This window comes from Melospiza melodia, unplaced genomic scaffold, assembly GCF_035770615.1.
Source record: "Melospiza melodia melodia isolate bMelMel2 unplaced genomic scaffold, bMelMel2.pri scaffold_18, whole genome shotgun sequence".
In the NCBI taxonomy this organism is placed as follows: domain Eukaryota; kingdom Metazoa; phylum Chordata; class Aves; order Passeriformes; family Passerellidae; genus Melospiza; species Melospiza melodia.
Window position 1 is genome coordinate 12,201,708 of NW_026948525.1, and position 22,718 is coordinate 12,224,425.

At 48.7% G+C, this 22,718-nt stretch overlaps 1 protein-coding gene across 1 annotated transcript in view; it reads left to right on the top strand.

Annotated features, from left to right (window-relative positions):
• The window catches only part of LOC134433444 (zinc finger protein 271-like), a gene marked incomplete at both ends in the record, with an annotated part of 174,067 nt that overhangs the window by 26,363 nt on the left and 124,986 nt on the right, over positions 1-22,718 (top strand). The window contains one exon of the mRNA XM_063182293.1: positions 8,477-8,706. Coding sequence (XP_063038363.1) covers positions 8,477-8,706 — 230 coding nt within the window. The remainder of the gene's footprint in view (positions 1-8,476; positions 8,707-22,718) is intronic.

Here is a 22,718-nt window from a genome sequence, read left to right on the forward strand (position 1 = left end):
AGTGGGGCTGCCTTTTGTATCTCCTAGAAGGTGGGATCTCTGCTTTAAAGTGAACATCTTGCATTTTGTTTCCCTCAGGGAGAATGGTGAAGATGGAAAAGCCTATTCTAAAGTATATTGAACTGGAAAATATTGGCAGTGGGTGAGTCCAAGCAATGTTAATTGTACAAAACTATGCATCAGGTGTTTTTCTGGTGGAATAGGTATCAAGTGTGAAGTCAGACAAGCTGCAAATGTGTTCAGGTACTGGGCTCAGATTGTCAGTGCTGATCAGAATTTCTAAGTGTGCTCTGAAGGCATTGTCAGATATCTCCATGCTTCCAGTGTCCTGCAGGTCTTAGGCATTTCCAGCACTGATCTCACACTGTATGGGCTGGCTTTCACTGCAAGATCTAAATGGCTTCTCATTTCTTTGCTTCTGTTTTGTTTCTAGGAGTTTTGGAGACGTTTATAGAGCACTCAACACTGCCACAGGAGGAGAGGTAAATGTCAACAGCCCCTGCAGACTCTGCTGCACTTGAGGGCTTTCCCCTCTGGTGTGAGCTGTGGCTGGAGCTTTGGGCAGAGCTGTGCTGAAAAGGCACACGAAGCACAGACTGGTGCCAGCCCACAGAACACATTTGGGACTTTGTCCTCCTCAGCTGCCGGAAGGAAGGCACGGAGGGCAGCAGTTCCTTTCAGAGAAGGACGCGCTCACTCGCTCTCCATTGCTAAAACAAAGGTGGTGCCTGCGAGCACCTCACTACTCTTTGGGGCTACAGCTTCAGAGTCCTGAATTCTCATTTCTGGCTTCCAGCAAATCCATCTGAAAGTTACTGGTAGTTCCTTAGCCACCTGCAGTTCTGCACTTGGGAACTGCACATAGGGAGAGATCTGCAAGGCATCCCTGAAAGCCCAAAGCCCTGCCCATAGCCCAGGATGTATCCACAGAGTATTAAGGCATGGATTACTTCTTCTGAATCCCAAACCAAGCAGCAGAGAGTGTGGTCAGAGGTCTGTGGGTGATAACTGAGACACCGCTGTTACCAAGTGGTCAAGGCAAAATGTCAGTGGCCCCACATGTCCTGTAACTGGCTCCCAAGGGAGCAGAGAAATGGGCTGTTGGAATGTCAGTTCCTAATTACTGCAGTGCCTAATCACAAGGCAGTTTGGCACAGCTCAGCTGTGCCATTGCAAAATCACTCGCTCCACGTGCCTTGTGGTTTCGTGCCGCCAACCTGTCAAGTTACTGATTTTCAATGTCATTTTAGGTGGCCATCAAGAAAATACAGCTTCAAGGACTGAAGATGAAGGAACTAAAAGTCAATGAACTCATGGTCATGAAGGTGAACAGGAATCCCAACCTGGTCAACTGTTTAGACAGGTGAGTTGTGCTTTTGTCCTATGAATATTTGTTCACATATTGCAAACACGCAAGGTAAAATCCCACTTTGGTCACTGGCAGAAAATAGAGCTGTAATTATTGGCTAATTATTATTGCTCTTTTCATCTCCAGTGGATGGGAAGAGATTGCATTTTGTTTGCATGAGTCTTTGCTGGCACATGGCATTTGAAAATTGTTCAAAAACCCGGATGAGTCGTGTCTTACTAAATCAATGATCTCTATATTCACAGCCACCACTTTGGTTTGGAGCTTGATTTTTTTCAAGTGTCTTCTTACGTCCAGGTAAACTAACAAGGATTTCCCTTGGATTGTTGCCACTGTTTTCCATTGCTATGCATTCCAGGAAGACTAGGTGCTTTTTCCCAGAAACACCATGCATGACAGGCTTTTTATCTGGGCTGTTACTAAACTGCACATTTTGCTTGCTGCCCATCTGAGCCATCTCCTTTTTCACAGCTGCACCTTTCTCCTTGAGACTGCACAGACGGCAAACAATGCACAGCCAAGAGGGGATGTATATTCCTTTATTTTGTCTTTGTCTCAAAGGGATCTGAAAAGAAGGATCAACCCTTCTTTTCCAAACAGCAACCTAGCCATGTACATTCATCTCCATGCCCTTGTTTCCTTCTTTCAGCTACCTTGTGGATGAGGAACTGTCCCTGGTTATGGAGTACATGGATGGAGGCACTCTGAGCAATGTCATCAGCCAGACCTACCTGTCGGAAGATGAGATGGCAGCCATCAGTCGGGAGGTCAGCAATCCCATCTGTGTTTCCAGGGGCTTGGGCAGCATTGTCTGGGAAACAGGGGCTCAGAGCTGGAGTGATTTCCTGTGCCAAGCTTTGTTTCTGTGTTGCTGCTATTCTATGGGCAAGTAAAAGCATCTCAAGGGAAAGGCCTGCCAGTGCCCCTGCACTCCCTGTACTCACTGCCAGTACTCTTCTCTCCTGCTGTTGTATTCTCGCTCTGTCTCTTGTATTTGTATTTGCTGTTCTCCACCTTGCCTCTCTAAATGTTTGCCTGGAGTCTGTCTTCACTGCATTCCTTGCCTGTGAAAGCAGAGGTGCTTGTGGCAGGATTTGAAATGATCAGCAAAGAAAAACGACTCATTTCTCACAGTCCTCAGCTGAAAAGGATAGTAGTGCAGCCAAAATGCTCTTTGCTTCTGGAAAGTGACTGGTGTGATACATCCAAGCCTGTGCTGAGGCCAGCAAGAAAATCTTTGTCATGCAGCCTCCCACCCAAAAGTGATCCGCTTCGCACCAAAGGGAGGGACTTTTCCTTTCCAAACCCCTCCTTTGTCCTCTGCAAGGAAAAAGCACGCCCACTGCAGCAGGAGTCGTCCTGGCTGGTTGGCAGGGGACAGCCTACAACAGCAGGTGCTGTTGCTCTTTCAAAAGCTGATGTGCCTTTCCTCAGAAAGGTCCTGCCCTGCAAGTGTTGGAGCAGCAAGCTCTTCCTCTCAGTGGCCATTACTGTTCTGCCCTTACTCCCCATTCCCCTGGAGAGGGAATCTTTCAGGTTCTTTGTTTTCTTTCTTGTGGGATGAAATCACATCACTCATTTTTGACCTCCTCTTTCTGTTTTCTCTCTCAGTGCCTGCAAGGACTGCAATTTCTTCATTCAAACCACGTCATCCACCAAGATGTGAAGAGCAGAAACATCCTTCTCAGAACTGACGGCTCTGTCAAGCTGGGTCAGTATATTCTTGGTCAGGTGCAGCGTTCCAGGGATGTGGGTGTGGGGCTGCTTGGCGTGACTGCCAGCTCCCCAAAAATGGTGCTGGTGGCAGTGCAGGGACCCCTGCTGCGAGCTGAGGGCACAGTTGCAACATGCACAGAGGTATAAGGAACCACAAGCAGTCAAGAGTAGCCCTGCTCTGTGTGTGTCCCTTCCAGACAGAGGGAGCTATAATCTAAAGCTTCAGGGGAATAAAGTCCACTGCTGTGAGCAGCGTTAAGAAACCTGGGTTTTTTTGGAGGTGGCCAATTCCATACTCCCTTGGCTAAAGCCCCAAGGAAATCGAGCGTGGACAGTTCAACAGGAGATTCAACAGCACATTCTTAGTCTGAGAGTGGGGAATTCTTTTGCTTGGTTTCCTAATTGGAGCTGGCTTTCATGGTTTGCTGTTTTCTCCACAGCTGACTTTGGCCTCTTTGCTCAGCTCAGCCCTGAGCAGGGCAGACGGAGCTCCGTGGCCGGCGCTGCTGGGTGGCTGGCGCCTGAAGTGGTGACAGGTCAACCATGTGGCCCCAAAGTGGACATATGGTCTTTGGGAATCGTGGGCATTGAAATGGTGGAAGGAGAAGTTCCTTCCTGGAATGCAACTCCTGTCTTGGTAAGGTGCAAATACTCACCGATCCCACTGTCTTTCTCACCTGTCCCGTGTTCTGTGTGCCATTGGACAAAATCCCATTGCCATCTGCTGGCACCACTTCCACCAAGGTCCCCTTCTAAAAATGCCCCTGCAACACATCAGCACCTGCTGTAGCTTTGGTTGTATCAGAAAGGGAAGTGGCAGTTCAGAAACCTAACCAGTTCAGAAACCTGCCATTTTGGCCTCCAGCCATGCCTGGCATTTCTCACTTGTTTTTTGAACAATGTTGGAACTCTGTTTCTGAAGGACAAGAATTTTTCAGTGGACAGGGTAGACATGTGATAAACATCCTGAGCAATGGAGGTTAGACCTTCCCAGTTTCAATTTTATAGAAAACATAAGAAAAAAAGGAAAAAGAAAAGTAAACAAAAAGGAAAAGATAAAAAACCTACTACCAAAGCAATGCCCAAGCAGTTCTGCTTGCTTTTTCATTTTTTAAACACAGCTCTTCTCTTCCATTCTGTAGCATCTTTTCCAAATCCTGTGGATCTTCAAAACTTTCAGGCTTTCAAGTCATCTGTACATTGTTCAGTCATGTGTGTGGGTGGCCTGGATAAGTTTAGGATGTGTTTTTCTCCCACTGCAGTTAGAATTGTTTGCCAAACCCTTGGCTGTTTCTGGGTACTTTAACAAGTTGATGAGCTTGCAGGCAGGTGCCTGGGCTGGGATCCAACATGGGCAGTTGACACCGGTGCTGTGTTTCTTTACCACAGGAGCAGGGCCATCCCTGGCCTGCACAGTTCTAATGACAGGGAGGGCTCCAGCTCCCCACCATGGCCAGTGGCTGAGCTCAGCTGAGAGTCAGGATAAAACCCTCTTTGTCCCCTCTGGTGATGTGGGAAAAGGACAGAAAGCCGCATAAATTATTTGTACACAAGGGGAGTGCATTGCCATTTCCGGCTTTGAAATTTTCCTTTGGGTTAAGGAGGATAATAGCAAAGTCTCTTTGGTCACCATCTATTTCAGTGCCACGAGCACAGAGTTATCATGACAGTGGTGGGCATTTTTATGGAGACTCCAAGGCCTCTTGCCATTGTTATTTTTGTCTATTTGAGATGGATTCTGCAAGTTGAGGTTTGAATAGTTCCAAGTTGGTGTCTTATGTTTCTAAATACCATCTTGAAAAAGCAGAATGAGCTCTCTCTCTTGTAGGCCTCTCAAATTGCAGCCCATTGCATTTAGCTGCAAAATCCTAAGTCATGCTAACAGGATGCCTGAAATGGACACTGGTAGAGAGTAAAAAAACTTGCCTGATACAGATGCTATCAACTATTTTTAGTTCCTGACAGTCCAGTATTTCCCTTACCCAAGGACTGTTCATATTTCTTTCTCTTTTTCTTGCAGCTCTCAGTTCTGTGATAACTGAGAAACAAAAATACAAAGTAAGCGTATGCAGAGTAGATGATGGACTTTATGAGAATTAGGGGGCAATTTGACCATACGCTGATCTGTATGATTGCCTTCTTCTGTGAGATTGTAGTGGTGTTGTAATATATGTTGGGAAATAACTAATGCTATAAAAGCATGTATTTCATAAAGATTGCAAAATCCAACCAAGTCTCTGATCACAAGCAACCTGAGAGGCAGGAGTCTATTCAAATTCCAAAATTCCTGAAGGTGGTCAGATAACGATCAGAACTTTAGCCCAAGAATAGACACACCCAGCGTAATGATCACCATTATCCCGAGTCATCGGAAGACCCCTAAGAGCGATCATTGCCCTATTGATAACATCGATCAAGATAGCCAAAGTCACCAGAAAGATATCTGTGAATACGTGACTTCCCTGAATCTGATCAGCGCTGGCTATCAACAAGGAAATGGCGATTGTCCAGCTCTGCACACTGAAAGAACCAACTATGAATATGCAGTTACAAAAGAAACTGGGACTTCTTTGCTCAGGCATAATAAACTATATGAAGCATCCCTACAAGAAGCAGCTCTCGTGAATGGTGGAGGCTCCGATGCAATAGAGGTGGGATCCAGGTTCACCCAGCACTGAACCCGGGCTCGACACTGTCTCTTTGGCTGTGGTGGTTTTGAAGACCATATTTTAGTCGTGGAAAAAGATAAAGAAATCTTTTCGCATTTTTTATAATTTGGCTTTCGACTGATCATTCATAACACTCCCATATAGATGATTCAACATTTGGTGTTTTGCTGCATAAATCAAGAGCACAATCAGTTCATGATAAGCACCAGTACAAGCTGGACTTCCCAGAGTAGCCAACTGAAAGAATCTGAAAAGAAGAAATGCAGGAAATGACTTGGTAAACCTTGCCTGAAAGATGAGTGACTTTTTTTTTCAGTAATCTATAACCCATTCCCTCGACTTTTGGCTTTCTTAACAAGGCCATCTGCATCCCAGATTCCCGATGAAGTGAGAAGCCTGGGCTTGTGCAAGTGCCTGAAAGATGCCCTGTTCCTCTGCAGGGACATTCAGGCTGGATGAGGAGGTGAAGCCCACTCTGGGGCAGCCTTCTCCAAGCTGGAATTTGTGCCGTGCTGGGAGAGAAGGAGGAGGGGGAAAAGGCTGGCGCTGTGTGGCAGGAGCAGGAGTTTTGGCCGCAGGACATTCCGTCTGCGCCGCTGCCCCGCAATGGGCAGCCGTGCCCGGGGCTCTGGGCCTGGCCCCGTGTGTGCTGAGCTGCCTGGGCTGGGCTCAGGTTCCCGCTGGGACTGGGCAGAGCCTGGGCTCAAACTGGGGGCAGCAGCAGTGCAAAACACCTCTGGGTATCTGCATTTCCTGCTGCTGGGAAGGAGCAATGAAGTGAGTCGAGAAGTTCTTGTTTCTTTTTCTCCTCGTGGATTTTTCAATTTAATTCCACACTGCGGAGGCAATTTCTGTGATGGCCTCTGTCAGTTTATTCTATTTCAACAGTGCCAGCAACAGGGCTCTGTTGGAGCGCTGCAAATGTGGCCTGTGTGGCTTTAATTCCCCTCACTTTAGTGCTCAGGGGCTGGTGGACGTTCCAGTATCTGCTGATCTTTATGTCCGAGACAAAAATACTGACTTCACTGTCATGAAAGCACTGTGGGTAGCACCAACTGAAAGAGGCACTTGCAGTTTTATGGATAAAATTCAGGTGGCAAGCAGAAGAGGGCCAAGAGCAGCTGTGATCTCCAATTGCCAAGGCAAAGGCACCAGCAGCCTGCTGTTGTCACCTCAGGGTGAGTAAAACAGTGCTGTAAACAGCGCTGGAACCCGATCCTTTCTTCCTCTGAGGGCTGGCTCAGGGCAGCACAGGCAGGCCCTGAGCAGTCAGGGCTGTGTGTGGGTGCTGGTTGCTCTGCCCCAGAGTTCAGCTGGGAAAAGCCCTTGGGAGCCGAGGCAGGAGCAGGCGGGAAGGGGCCGGCGCTGCTGCTGCTCCTGGCCGGGAGCCCCGGCTGGGCCGGGCCGGCGCCCCCTGCACTGCGGCTGCTGCTGCTGCCAGAGCTGGGCGGGACTCGCGGCTGTGAAGGGACTGAAATGAAAGGAGAACAAGCAGGACTTGACCCCTTCCCCATTTTGGAGGAGCCCTGCACCTAGGGCTGTGAGGGGCCATGAGGGGCTCTGAGGGGCCATCAGTCATGAGGCACCATAAAGGGCCTTGAGAGGCCATGAGGGGCCATGGGGAACTCTGAGAGGCCATAGGGGTCTGTGAGGGGCTGTGGGAGCCCAGGCACCTCATGCAACCAAGGGTCCATCATGTCCCAGCAGGGCCTTGTGCAACCAAAGGGACCATGGTGACACTATGGAGCCTCATGGTATCACAGGTCCATTGTTACACAGCAGCCACAGCAGGACTGCAGAACCAAGGAGGTCATTGTGACACTGCACAACTGTGCAAACTTGTGAGCCTACCAGGGAAAAGGCAGTAGCAATGCCCTGGAAAGACACACCACAGGCTCTGGGCACTCCTCACAGCTCAAGGTGAGAAAAAAGGCTTCCCCATGGTGCTCTGCAGCACTGTGTTAATTTGTCCCAGTTCTGTCCTCTCCATTGGCCTTCTCTACCCCTTTTACACTTACATGTTCATGTTCTGGCGAATTCTCCCTTCCCATTGGTGTGTAACCCTGTCCATGTACCCTGGCATTCCCTACTGGTCCCTTCCCACTGTACCACCCCTGCGCCCTCAGACCATTGGATACCTGGTGCCCTCCATTGCACCCTCTTTCCCTTCATTTATGCCATGGACAATCCTTTCTCTTTGGCCTCTGGACACTTACAGCGTTTCTCTTTCTTTCTCTGTATGTGTGTGTGTGTGTGTGTGTGTGTGTGTATCTGTGTGTCTGTGTGTGTGTCTGTGTGCTGGTGCTCTTCGTGGTTCCTACGCATTGGCACAAGACACTCTCGGGGAAGGTTTTGTCCAGACCACCTAAGACTGCAGCAATAACTCATTTTTTTCATTGACTCTGTGGTGTAAATAAACCATTCTGTCTAATCATGATCAGAAAAAAATCAGAACTGTATTTATATAAATTTATCTGCTATTCTATGATTAATCCTGTGGGACAAATAGCGATAAAGACCAATTCCAATGTCCAATCTTTTACACCTTTGAGAAAGACTGGGGCTGGGATTGGATCCAGCCATTCCCAGTCTCCTCCCTTAGAAGGAATTTTAGAAGTCTAGGGGCCCTGCACAAGTTTGAGGATCCATGGTGGCTGTTTCGTGTAATATCTGCACGAAATATCTACAAGTGTGGGGAGTGTGGGAAGGGCTTCAGCTACAGATCCAACCTTGTGACCCACCAACGCATCCACACTGGGGAGAAGCCCTACGAGTGTCCCCAGTGTCAGAAGAGGTTTCAGAGCAGCTCTAGTCTCCTCCAGCACCAGCGGATTCACACTGAGGAGAGGCCCTTCCTCTGCCCTGAGTGCAGGAAGGGCTTCAAGCACAACTCCGACCTCATCAAGCACCGGCGCATCCACACTGGGGAGAGGCCCTACCAGTGCGCCACATGTGGGAAGAGCTTCAACACCAGCTCTCACTTGACCAGTCACCAACGGAGCCACCAGTAAGGGATCCCTGCAAATGCCACAAATGCAGGAACAGCTTCATCCACCACTCCAGCTTCATCCCCCATGGGAGAACCCACATTGGGAAGAACCCTGGTGATCCATGTTCCCCATGATCCATGCTGGGAAGACACCAGTCCCTTTCCCTGCCCCTACCAGTGTCATGATGTGGCAGTGAAAAACATGAGGGTCTTATCATGGCTGTGTCATTACATTCACTCCCACCTCAGAGAATTTCCAGGTGCAGAAAAGGGAAACTCTCTCTCTCTCTCTCTCTCTCCCTGAGAAGAAGGGTGTCCTTTCCAGACAGGGGAAATTGTGGCCAGGAAGACCCAGTGAGTTGTGTTTTCCCAGGAAACTGTTTCATTTATCCCTTCTGTTATCAATAATGTTTCAGTTCTGTTTGTCCCTTAACTTGTTCCTGTTCCTAATAAATTGTTCTTATCCCAGCCCAGGATCTTTGCCTTTGTGCTTTCCATGGGAGACGGGAGGGCAGTGAGGGCAGCGCGGTTTTAGTGGGGGCAGGAAATTGGGGAATCCCATTCCTGAACCCCCGCCCGTGGAAAACAAGCATCCCAGCCGGTCCCAGCCCTGGTGGCCATGGCAGCAGCCTTGGGAACGGGTCCCTGGCTGGGGCTGTGGGAACCACTTCCCTCTGGTGCCTAGGGACTGGAGTGGAGGGAACGGCTGCAGCTGAGTCGGAGCAGGCTCCGGTTGGATGTCAGGAAAAGGTTTTTGCCCAGAGGCTGCTGGGGCCCTGCCCAGGCTCCCCAGGGAAGGGTCCCAGCTCCAGGGCTCTCTGAGCTGCAGCAGCGTTTGGACAGCACTGCCAGGCCCAGGCTGGCATTGTTGGGGTGTCCTGTGCAGGGCAAGCAGTTGGACTGGAGGATCCTGATGGGTCCCTCCCAGCTCAGCCAATTCTGTGATTCTGGGATCCCATGAGCCTGGGGATGGGGCTGCCAATGGTTGCCATGGCAACGGGCTGTGGCTGTGGCCTGAGCTGGTGTCCATGGCAACCACCCCTGGCATGGGGTCTCCATGGAGCTGCCAAGGGACTGACCATAGCAACAGGGGGGCTGGTGATGGTTGCCTGCTTAGGATCAGATTTGTCACAGGCCCTCAGAGGGATTCCATGGGGACCTTCCAAGAGTCTCCAGGCTGTTCTAGAGCTGGAATGTCACAGGCACAGACAGGGGCTCCATGGAGACCTCCCAGGGCTTTCTGGGGATGGTAAAGAGCCCTGTCGTCAGAGGCAGTCTCAGCCATTCCATGGTGACATCCCAGGGGACCTTGGGCTGCAAAGGCACCGAACTGTCACAGGCACTCACGGGGGCTCCACGGTGACATCCCAGGAGTCCCCAGGCTGCCAAAGACCCAGGATGTCTCAGACATTAACAGGGTTCCTGTCATGGGCAGATATATTTATATAAATATGTATTACCTATTATGGTAATAATTGGCCACAATTGCCTTAATCAGAAATATTTATGCCAGGATGGCATTGGTTGGACTTGATGATCCCAAAGGTCTTTTCCAGTCTATTTGATTCTGTCATTCTGTGATAATTGGGACACTCTGGGGCCATTGTGACACTGCAAGGCCTCATGGAACTAAGAGGACCATGGTGACACCATGCAGCCCCACAGAACCAGGGGTCCACTGTTTTGCTCTGGGGCCAAATGGAACCAGGCAGTGCACCGTGACACTCTGGGTCCTTGTGGAACCACAGAGGCCATTGTGATACTGCAGGGCCTTGTGTAACCAAGGGGTTTCACCATTTTGACACTAGAACACCAAGGAGACCATTGGGAGACTCCAGGGCCCAGTGGAACCAAGGGGCCATTCTGACACTGCGGGGCCTCATGGAACCACGGGGACATTGTGACAGTGCAGGATCCTGTGTCACCAAGGGGTCACTGTGACATGAGGGCCCTCAGGGGATCTGGAAGAACGTTGTGACACTGTGTGGCCTCGTGGAAACAAGGAGTCCATTGTGACACTGAGGGGACTTGTGGAACTACAGAGACCATGGTGACAGTGTGGGACCTCATGTACCCATGGGGCCATTGTGACACTCTGGGGCCTCATGGAACCAAGGGGCCACTGTGAAACTGCAGCACAAACAAGAACATGTGAAGCCCCATGGAACCAAGGAGACCATTGTCACATTTTGGGGCCCCACGGAACCAAGGAGACCATTGTTGCTCTGCATGGTCTCATGGACCAAAGGAGAACAGTGTGACAGTGCAGGGCCTTGTGTAACCAAGAGGCCATTGTGACACTGAGGGGCCCCCTGGAACCTAGGACATCTTTGCAGATGACACCAAGGTGGATGTGAGTGTTGATCTGTGGGAGCATAGAAGGGCTTTGCAGAGAGACCTGGACAGGCTGGATTGAGGGGCTGAATCCAGCAATTTCAGGTTTAAAAAATCCAAGTACCCGGCCCTGCAATTTGGCCCCAGTGTTATAGGCTGGGGATGGAGTGGCTGAACAGCAGCCAGGCAGAAAGGTACCTGCAGGGACTGATGAACAGCAGGCTGGACATGAGCCATCAGTGTGACCAGGTGGCCAAGAAGGCCAGTGGCTCCTAGCCTGGCTCAGGAATGGTGTGGCCAGCAGGATCAGGGCTGATGTGCCAGAACTGATCTGCCCCCAGCTCTGCACACAGACATTGCTGCTGCAGCTCCAGAGAAGGCAACAAAAGGGCATCTCTGCAGAAAACATTGCTGGGACATCCTTTACTTCCTTTAAATACACCAAGAGAGCAGTTCCCCATTGACACAGTCTGTGGCCACAGGGAACATGGAGAGAAACAAAATGAGAAATAGCACAAGCAATGATGTTTCTTTGTGGACAGAATGGAAAAACTAAAACAAAGGAAAGAAATCTCCAAAATGAAACCAACAAGAAGTATCAAAAACTAGTTTTATTACAAGTGATTTGCAGAAATTGACCAGCAGTTTAATGTTCCTGAAAGCACCCAGTCATCAGTCTCCTCAGAGCAGCCTTGAGCTCCTGGTTCCTCAGGCTGTAGATGAGGGGGTTCAGGGCTGGAGGCACCACTGAGTACAGAACTGACACAGCCAGATCCAGGGATGGGGAGGAGAGGGAGGGAGGCTTCAGGTGAGCAAACATGACAGTGCTGATGAACAGGGAGACCACAGCCAGGTGAGGGAGGCAGGTGGAAAAGGCTTTGTGCCGTCCCTGCTCAGAGGGCATCCTCAGCACGACCCTGAAGATCTGCACATAGGAGAAAACAATGAACATAAAACAACCAAATAGCAAGCAGGCACTAACTGCAATTAGCCCCAGTTCCCTGAGTGAGGAATTTGAGCAGGAGAGCTTGAGGATCTGTGTGATTTCACAGAAGAACTGGCCCAGGACATTGCCATGGCACAGGGGCAAGGAAAATGTATTGGCTGTGTGCAGCAGCGAATAGAGAAAGGCACTGGCCCAGGCAGCTGCTGCCATGTGGGCACAAGCTCTGCTGCCCAGGAGGGTCCCGTAGTGCAGGGGTTTGCAGATGGACACATAGCGGTCATAGCACATGATGATCAGAAGAGAAAGTCCTGTTCCAAGGAAGAAGTAAATCAGAAATAACTGTGCAGCACATCCTTTGTAGGAGATGTCCCTGGTGTCCCAAAGAGAATTGTGCATGGCTTTGGGGACAGTGGAGCCCAGGTCGCTGAGGGCCAGGTTGAGCAGGAAGAAAAACATGGGCGTGTGCAGGTGGTAGCTGCAGGCTACGGCGCTGATGATGAGGCCATTGACCAGGAGGGCAGCCAGGGAGATGCCCAGCAAGAGGCAGAAGTGCAGGAGCTGCAGCTGCCGCGTGTTTGCCAGTGCTAGCAGGAGGAAGTGGCTGATGGAGCTGCTGTTGGAAATTTGAGCTGTCTTGGCATGGGGATCTGTAAGAAAAGTAATCATGTAATAGTTGGGTTTGGAGAGGACTTGAAATATCCCAGCACATCTTGGGGGCACTTTCCCCCAACTGCCTCCCCAGGGCTCTGCTGCCTGGAGCAGTCCCTGCCAGCAGCTGCTTCCCTGTGCCAAGGGCTGGGCCCTGCCAGTGCTGCCAGAGCCCAGCCCAGCCCTGGGGGCTCAGCTCTGCCCTGAAGACCCCTCCCAGCTCTGGCACTGCCCAGGGGATGCTCTGGCTCTGCAGGCTCTGATAGGAATGTCAGAGCAACCCTGAGGAGGCTGGAAAAGAGACACTGATGCTGCCTCAAAGGGGCCCTGTGCAGATATCTGTCACTGCCTGCTTTATTCAGATCTGAGACAAAATGTTTTTATTGTTCCATTCTGAACTGAGAGATGAAAATCTATAGGCTCCATCCAGGCAACCCTGAGCAGTATATTAAAAAAGCAGGATTTTCGCTTTTATGCAGCCCCTGCCTTGCTATGCTCCCTGTATAATCTACTTGCAAATGTGCTGCAGTTAAATGCCATGCTAAGAGCAGCCCTGAACAATGCAGCATCCTCCCCACACAAGCAGAACACTTCCAAGCCTTACCAGCTGTCACCTCCCACCCAGATCTTATCCCCCAGCACTGGGAGCAGCTGCCAGGGCTGACTGAGAGCTGTCCCTGGCAGGCAGCAGAGTCCCTGCCCCAGCACAGCACCCTGGGCTGCAGGACCCTGCTCTGCAGGACAGCCCTGGACACCCCTGGCTGCTCTGCACAAGAGACAATCAGAGAAGGTACTCACAGGGTCTGTAGGCATTGGGATGTTCCAGCTTGAGGAGATCATTCCAGGAGCTGCAGCTGCATTGTCCTGCAGCCAGAGGTTCCTGTGCCAAGGGCTGGCAATGATTCTGCCCCAGGCACTTCTCAGCCCCTTCCCAGCCCTGACTGATTGAAACTCTCTGTGCCTCTGTGCTGTGCCCGGGCTGGCTGCAGGCAGTGCCCCAGCCCTGCTGGGCTGGCAGAAGAGCTGCTCGTCAAGATAAATGTGCTTTTGAAGCTCTTCTTGCTTACCAGGAACTGTCTCTGTGCCAGGAGCCCAGCCCAGCTCAGCAGCACAGACACAGCACCAGGACTTTAATGAGCCTCTGGGGCTTTGTGCTGAGGCCCTGAACATCAGTCCCTGAGAGGGAGCTGAAGAAACCTCTCCAGAACTCCAAGTCAGAATCCAAATCCAAGGTTTCTTGGACTTTTAATGGGTCCCACTGAGGAACACAACAGAGAAAGTGTCCCCAGGCCCCAGGCAGAGCAGAGAACTGGAGGCAGTGATGACAGGTGGGGACAAAGAGAAGCCAAGTCTTGGTGCCCTGGGGCACAGCAGGGTCTGTGCCACCAAGGGCTGGGAGGATACACCTTTTGCTGAGGCCCTGGGGCCTCCTGGAACAGCCCCAGCCAGGCTAGGCACTGTAAGCCCTTTGTCCTGCCCTCAGCATCCCCCACTAGCCCACATCCCAGTGGCCTCAAGGATCTGCTGGAAGGAGTCGCTGGGGAGCCTTGCTCAGGAATGGCCCTGGGGGCTCCTGAATGCTCCCCGGGACTTCAGGTTTTTCAAAGGACTTTGGGTTTGGCTTTTGCCTTGGAGTCTCTGAGAGCTTTGTGCAATCATGGCCTCCAATTATCTGCTGTAATTAGTCCTGGAGAGGCTTTGTCAGTAACAACACTCAGTGGGGCTCATTAATGCTTCAAGGTACTTCAGTTATTTTAAGGTACTTGGTGTTGCCCTTTGGATACAGACTCTGTGAGAGGTTTGTGCAATCATGGCCCCTATTATCTATTTTAATGAGTCCCTTGAGAGCTTTGTACTGACATTCAGTGGGGCTCATTAATGCTTTGAGGTACTCAAGGTTTTAAGGTACTTTGGATTTTTCTTTCTCCACTCTCCATCTCTGAGAGGTTTTTGTGCCATCCTGGCCTCCAATTCTCTCCTGCAAGGAGTCCATGAGGAGCCTGTTTTGGAGAGGGACCTCAGTGGGACCCATTCATGCTTTTAGAAACTTTGGGTCTTTCCTCTGACTTTGACTCCTGGAAAGGTTTGTGCAATCACCTCTCAGGCCCTGAGGTTCAAGGGCTCAGCTTCAAATGCACTCAGCTCATTAGGATCAGGCAAGTCTTGACAAACCATGGCTCTGCCTTGATTTCCCTCTGGTCTGGAGCAGTTCATCAGGAAGATTTCCTTTTACAGTTACGGAGAAATATTTCAATGAGCTTCTAAGAAATATGTAATCCTATTTTAAAGACTGTATTTTATTACTTTTCTCTTTTGAGAAGAGGTGATTGCAGCATTCCATTCCTGATATTGCTGTAGTGCTTCTCCTAAGGGGGTCTGGCCATGTCAGAAGAGTTATACATTGGAACTGGAGTCCATTGTGGACAGCCATGCCTCAGATTCCCCAACCCCATGTGAGACATGATTTTCACTTTCAATATTTTCAATGGTTTATTAAGTCCTTATCAAAATACAACAGAAGGGTCTTGATTTTCATATCTTTTCAAATACAACAGAAGACTGAATAAAGAAAAGAATACAGCGCCAGAAGCAAAGAATTCAGTCATCATGTGCTCATCTACAAAATGGATGCTCTGTGTTTTATATCTCTAGCCCCTCCCAAAGTCTTGTCAATCGACTCCTTTTTCTCTGTCTAGTGGTGGAGATCACTGTCTTACACCTTGATTGGAGGTCAGGTGCTGCCATAGTAACAAGCTGACCCTCCCAAATTCCCCAACTACTGAGGCCGTCCTGTGATAACAATGCAAGGGGGAGGGGAAGGATAATTATACATCTACAAAACTTCTCTTAACATATATTTAATATTCACCCTTTAATCGTGAGAGTCAACCATACAATCACTCATCTATAAAACTCCCCCCTTTTCTTTTTCTCTAAGTCATTTTGCTTGAACAATTAAGTAAAAAATTTTCTCTCTCTCTTGAATGAGTCACACCAGCATCTGTTGATGTGGGCAAGGACAAGTGGGAACAGGTGAAAAAAAATCTCAGATTTTCCTCAGACACACTTATTTGGAATGGACAAAAGGACATCACAGAGGTCCAGTATGGCTTTGACTCCCATCTACCGTGCCTATGTGGCTGCTACCCATAGTCAGTTGTCGGTTTCTCGGCTGTTTAGGTGACCTGGAAAGGCCCGGGGTGGCCTTGGACAGCCCACACTTCAAAGGACAAGAAGAGGCTTCAGATCTTTTCTCGGTCTCAGTGTTTATTAATTGTTTATCTAAAAGATTTTCTCTTGGCCCAACAGAGGTCTGCTCAGCAGCCAGCCATGAGCACACTGCGAGCCCCCGAGGCGGTCACCTATCTTTATACTCGAAGTTACATATACATATGTACATATTTATCATTTCTCCCCAATACCTTTTACCCTTATTAACCAGTGCACTTTTAGTAATAACCAATCCCAAAGTGCCAACATCACCACAGAAGATGGAGACAAAGAAGAAGAAGAAGAAGAAGAAGGACAGGACACGCCCCAATTCCTCCATCTTACTTCTTTAGACCCCCCTGTACATAAATCCTAAACCCTGTGTTTCACTCTAATTAACTTATCCCTTCACCATTCACCCAGTGAAATCCTCCCATCCTCATACAGGTGTCGTCTCCTGTGTAGGATCAAAGTCCAGCCACCAGACACTTCTGGCAACATTCCAGGACTCCCGAGCCCCCCAAGGGTGGTCTCGGTCACTCTGCACCTCAGTCCTGAGGTGCTGAGATCCCACAAGGTGGCAACCTTCTGGGGTGAGGTCCGGAAGGGTAACCCAAACATCATTTCATAGGGTGACACCCCCAGACCTGACGAGGCTGGGTTCTTATTCTTATTAAGGCCAAAGGGAGACATTTTGTCCATGACATTTGGGTTTCAATCATCAGCTTGACTAGAGCTCTTTTAAAAGTTTCATTCATTCTGTCAACCTGACCAGAACTCTGTGGACGCCATGGAGCATGTAATTCCAATTTTACTCCCAGGGTCTGAACAACTTTCTGCAATATCTTCGATGTCATATGAGTTTCCTGGTCTGAATCAATCCTGTTTGCCATTCCATATCGGGGACTGATTGATTCTAGAAGGGTTTAACTCACAACATTGGCATTGGCTTTCACAGTGGGTACTACCTCTACCCAATGAGTCACGTGTTCTACTATCATTGGCAAAAACTTCCACCATTGTACCTGGGGAAGCTCAGTAAAGTCTACTTGGATGTTTTGAAAGGGCCTTAAGGCTAGTTCTCAACCTCCCCTGGGTGTTTTCCTAATAATTTTGTTACTTACTTGTTGACATATCACACACCATTCACTTACTTGCTTAGCTATTCTGAAAATTCCTTTGCATCCCCAATCCCTTAGAAATTGATCACTTAGCACTTTTGTACCCCATTGTGTTGTTCCATGTATGCCTTCTAGTATTTTCCTGGCAAAGGCCTTATTCAACATTTGCCTCGCATCTGCTAATCTCCACTTCCCTTTGTTATTTTTCTTGGCTCCCATTTTGAGGCGTTCTTCCTTTTATGTCCCACTGAATATCAGGACTTTTTGCATTTCTCTCATGGGTGTTAGTACTATTATTAGTTTTTCTGTCTCTGATTCAGTTGCATTTTTAGCTTCTAAATTGGCTAAGTTGTTCCCTTGCTCCCCTTTTTGATGTCCTTTAACATAAACCACCATTACTTCCTCTGGTAATTGTAAGGTTTCTAACTCTTGTAAAATAATTTTTTTGTTAAATAGTCCCTTTCCCTTTGAATTGAATAGCCCCCTCTCTTCCCAGATTTTTCCAAAGGTATGCACTATTCCAAAAGTGTATTTTGAATCTGTATATGTTGTTCTCCATTTCCATGCTAATATTTCCAGAGCTCACTTTAGGGCATATGGCTCACACCTTGGGCTGATCAGTTGGAAAGTAACTTTCTCTTTTTTATGGCCACCAACCCTTCATGCACTATAGCGTACCCCAATACCCTGTGCCCCTTTATTACCCGGGAAGATCCATCGATGTACAATCGTTTTCCACCTTGGAGTGGTTGATCTGTTAGGTCCTCTCTTCCTTCAGTTTGATAGTTTATAACCTCTAGGCAATTATGTATTAGTTTCTCATCTGGTTCTCCATACAAAACTGGGCAGGGTTGATTTGGTTACTCAATATTAGCTCTAAACCATTTTGTATTAAGACGGCTTCATAATTTAGCACTCAGGAATCAGTGAGCCATTTCTCAGCCTTTTGGCTCAGGATACTCCTTACTGAGTTTGGGATATATATCTTCAATTTTCCCCGAGAAGTTAATTTTTGCTTTCTGCTAGGAGCAGGGCAGTCACTGCCACAGCCTGAATGCAGGTTGGCCACCTCCAGCTGATAAGGTCTCGTAATTTTGATAAATTAGCCACTGGTTTCCTGGATCCTCCCCAGTCCTGGGCTAACACTCCATGTGCTACCCATTTTTCTATAGCGACAAACAATAGAAGTGTTTGTCTAAGGCAAGAAGACTCAGTGCCAATGCACTGACTAATTTTTGCTTCAAAGCTTCAAACTTTTGTTCATCTTCTTCCCATCTAATCTCTTCTTCAACGAACTTTTCATACAAGAACTGAATGGTCTGCATGTATTCTTCAATCCATAGCCTACAATATCCCAACAGGCCTAAAAACCTTCTGACTTCTCTCTTAGTTTTTGGCCATGGGTGTGACACTATCCCTGTAATTCTCTCAGGGTTCAGCCACCAGCTCCTTTGACAAATCACATGTCCTAGGAATTTACTTCCCACTCTACAAATTGGAGTTTACCTTTTGATACCCAAAGTCCTTGGTTCCCCAGAAAATTTACAACACTATGGTGGATTCCCAAACTTCTTTTTCTTCCCATCCTGAGAAAAGCAAATAATTTACATATTGGATGAGCTTTATCTCAGGTTTAATGGAAAAGAGTTGTATTATTTCTCCTAGGGCTTGACCAAAGAGGTTTGGGGATTCAGAAAACCCTTGGGATAACCCAATCCACTGAAGCTGTTGCTTCCTCCCAGAATCAGGGTCTTCCCATTCAAACGTTAATGTATCCCTACTTCTACTTTCCTCTGCCAGTGGGCACACCCAAAAAGCATCTTTTAGGTCTGTCATGCTAAACCACTGGTGTGCTGTAGGGATAATAGTAGTGTATAGGGGTGAGGCACTACTGGGCATCCATTCAGAGTTCTTTTGTTCACTTCTCTCAAATCTTGGACAAGCCTGTAAGTCCCATCTGACTTCTTTATTGGCAATATGGGTGTATTATGGGGGGACATACAAGGTTCTAAGGTCCTGTCCTCAAGTAGGTCCTGGATCACTGACCGTAGTCCTCATTTCCCTTCCAGGGAGAGTGGATATTGTCGTACCTGGACTGGATGGCTCTCATCAATTCATTTTATTACTATAGGTTTCATGTTCAATTTGCCTTGATTTTTCAGTTTTGCCCACATCATCTCATGAATTTTGCCTTCATCCTCTTCCCTTAATGGGAGAAGATTAACTACCATTTTTCCTTCCTCTGAGAGTACTCCAATTCTTAACTGCTAATGCACCTGTAAATCCTGCCCTAATGGATTGCACCCTGCCTCTGGAACTAATAGAACATCCCTGATTCCTACTTTATTTGCCCCTTCAAACTTTACTTCCTTTAAAACTGAGACCTTGAACTCCTCTCCTTTTGCACCTACTACTTGCCCCCTTTGGGATTCTACAAACACAAGTTCTTTCAGCTTCCGTGTCTACTAAGAATTCAAATTCTTTCTCCTGGAATCTATTTCTAAAGTTATCAAGGGCTCCTGATGGTAGTCTGTCATGAGAAGGTAGAGCCCTTGACATCCCTAGTCTTCCAATTCTCCTTTTTGCCCAGTGTCATAGAACCTTTTCTTTCTGGGGGCAATTCCTTCTAATATGTCCATTTTCTTTACAGTAAAAGCAGACTGGTCCTAAGTTCCCCTGTTTCCCAAACTCACCTTTTTGTGCCCAGTCCCAAGGAGCTGCATCTCCCCTCCTTCTATCTTCCCACACTAGAATCCCCCTCCCTTACCTGGGTTGTTCTTCATGTGCTGGTTTCCTTCCCTAATGGCAGTTGCCATTACCTTGGTCTTACCTTCATCCCTCTTTACATACTCCTTCTGTGCTTCCCTTAGAAGATCCTCTAACCTCCTTTCTTGCCAACCATCAAGCTTTTCTAACTTTCTCCATATATCTGGCCAGGCATGAGTGACAAAATTTATCTTTAGTAAGATCTGTCTGGCCACCGTGCCAGGGTCAACCCCTGAATATTGCCTCATATTCCTTCTCAGTCTCTCTAGCCACTCTGTCATGGTTTCTTTCATTCTTTGTTGCTCATTGAAAGCTTTATGAGCATTTTAATTATGGGGAGCTGCCTCTTTGATACCTCTTATAATCAATGTTCTATATTCCTCCATGTCTCGCCTGTCCCCAGCGCTGTTGTGGTCCCAGGTGGGGCACATTATGGGCACTTTCAGATCCCCAGGAGGTCCTTGCACATGCCCCCTTTCCCATATCCATATCCCAGCTGCCTGGATCATGTGCCTTACTTCTGGTGTGAATGGTTATTACTGATTGCATCTCTTCCCATGTATAAATATTGGGCCCCAGAAACCCGTCTAACTGTTCCACTAACCCAGTGAGGTCCTCTAGTAATCCTTTCAATTATTTCTTGAACATTCTCACTTCAGAAGAACTGAGAGTCACAACTGCAAATCTAATTCCTCCCTGCATCCCACACAGGGGTACTTCCCTCAGGGCATATATTCCTGCTGCTTGGTTCCCATCCCCTGATCTGCTTTCCTCTCATTGTGCCACCCTGTTTCTGGTGTTTTTACTAAGCCCATCAGGGGGTAGGGGAGGTGTATCTGCAGCTATTGGAGGTGGAGGGGGTAAGTGTTCTAATGGGTCCCATTCTTTATTTTCTGATACCTTATGTGAAAGTCTATCCGAAAATCTTTCATTTTTGCCTCACAATTGTCATGAAGAGAAAAGACCACTGAAAGGTTAAAAACTGTTGAGTTAGTTGGGAAAGAAAATCTTATGCTTATTCAGTGTGTTCACAGGTGGTGTTTGCAGAACATGCCATGCTGAACTCGAAAGGGGCATGCTGCCCTTTCTGAACAATAGATCTGGACTTTCTCCCTCCCTCCTGACCTGGCTGGTCTGAGCTCTGGGGTGGTTTCCCCCTCAAAGAGAAGACCCCTCTTGCCTGCCTTCAACCACCGTGACAGACAAACAGAGATGCGAATCCCCTCATCAAGGAACCAAGACAAGACAAGAAACCCCCTTGGCACCCCCTTCCAGAGAGTGGGACTGAACACCCCCCCAGCTCAGGGGGGAGATGTGCACGAAGGGGGGAATACTGCCCAGAATAAACACACCTGCGAGCATTCGGCCATGAAAACAATGGAATAAACCCCCCTCCTTCTGTTCCTATTCTTTTCCCCTCCTTGGAAACCTTATTTCGGCCACCCTTCCCGGTGCAATCTGACCATGCTTTGAGATCTCCCCGCGACGTGCACCAGTGAGCTTCGACAGCTGGACCCCCGAAGGACGATTACTCGTTTCAGTAGCTATACCCTACCTGTCCTCCTTTCCTCCCTCTTCCCTGGTCTTACCCTTCTCTTCCCCAGATTCCCTCACCAACGCATATCAGCTGTGGTTATTTCAATAAAATTGCATTTTGTTGATTTGTTACTGAAAACCTCCTGTGCCTTGCTGGTTATTTTTTTTGCACAAAAAATCATCCGTCACCCATTCACTCGGACGGACCACGAAACCTTAAACATGCTCACCTTTGAGGGTGAGGTCTCCCCCTCCCACAGCAGGAAGCGTAGTCACTCTCTTCCTGATTGAATGGTTTCTTAGCTCTTACATGGATGTTTAATGCCTGACACATCCACCCTTCATCTGACCTGCATCTCAGCCAGTATACATGATTGCTCCTAATTTCCCTTTTGGTCCATTCTACCCTGCAATAGTGAATCACTTTGAGCTGATCCTTGTCTCTGGTATTTGGGTCATATTTCCATTGGGCTAGTTTCCTTCCCACTGGGCCATCTGGGGGTATACCTATTGGTACCTCTTCAGTTTCTACTCCTCCCCTTGGGGATTCATTATTTGCCCATAGTCCCATCCTGACTGGTGATCACAGGCCCTGCCCTGACAGAGCTCACCTTTCTAACCACAGGCCCTCTGAACAGAGCCTGCCTCTCTCAGAAGGGAAAAGGAAAGCGGGGTGGGAAAAAAAGAAACAAGGAAAGGAGGAAAGAGAAGGAAAGGGAAGAGAGAGAAAAAAAGCAAAATCTGTACTTCTATTTTGACAAGTAAAAATAAAAAAACTTATGATCCAGGGGTTTCTGCATCAGCGGATTGGTCCCTGCCCTTCCTCTCCTCCTCGGTTCAATGCTCCGATCCCACAGTCACACTCTGCTCCCTGTCCCGCCTGGCTCAGCTCGGTTATGGCCTGCCCCTGGCCCAATTCCCCTCAGCAGCTGCAGTCCCACCCCTGGCCCGACCTGGCTTAGCTTTGGTGGTTCCACCTGCCTTGATTCGACTCAGCAGCTTCCATCCAACTTCTGACCCAACTTGGTTCAGCTTTCAGTGGTTTCTCCACCCCAATTCAACTCGGAGGCTCTGCCCGTCCCAGTTCAGCTCAGCAGCTGCGGTCCTGCCCCTGGCCTGACTTGGCTCAGCCTCAGCGGCTCCACCTGCCCCGATTTGGCTCGGCTCAGCAGCCGGCCCTCCTCAGTTCGGCAGCTCTGCCCTGACATGACTTGGCTTGGTGGCCAGGCTGCCCCGACCCACTTGGCTTGGCAGCACACAAACTGCTTCACCAGCTCCTGGGTGATCCCAGGTTGGCCGGTCAGGGAGAGCCTTAGAGGAGCCCTGATGAAGAAGCAGAAACAACACTGCTGTGAAGAGCTGCTTGTGAGGAAACCACCCATAAGGTATTGGACTCTAGAAATATGGTAACAAC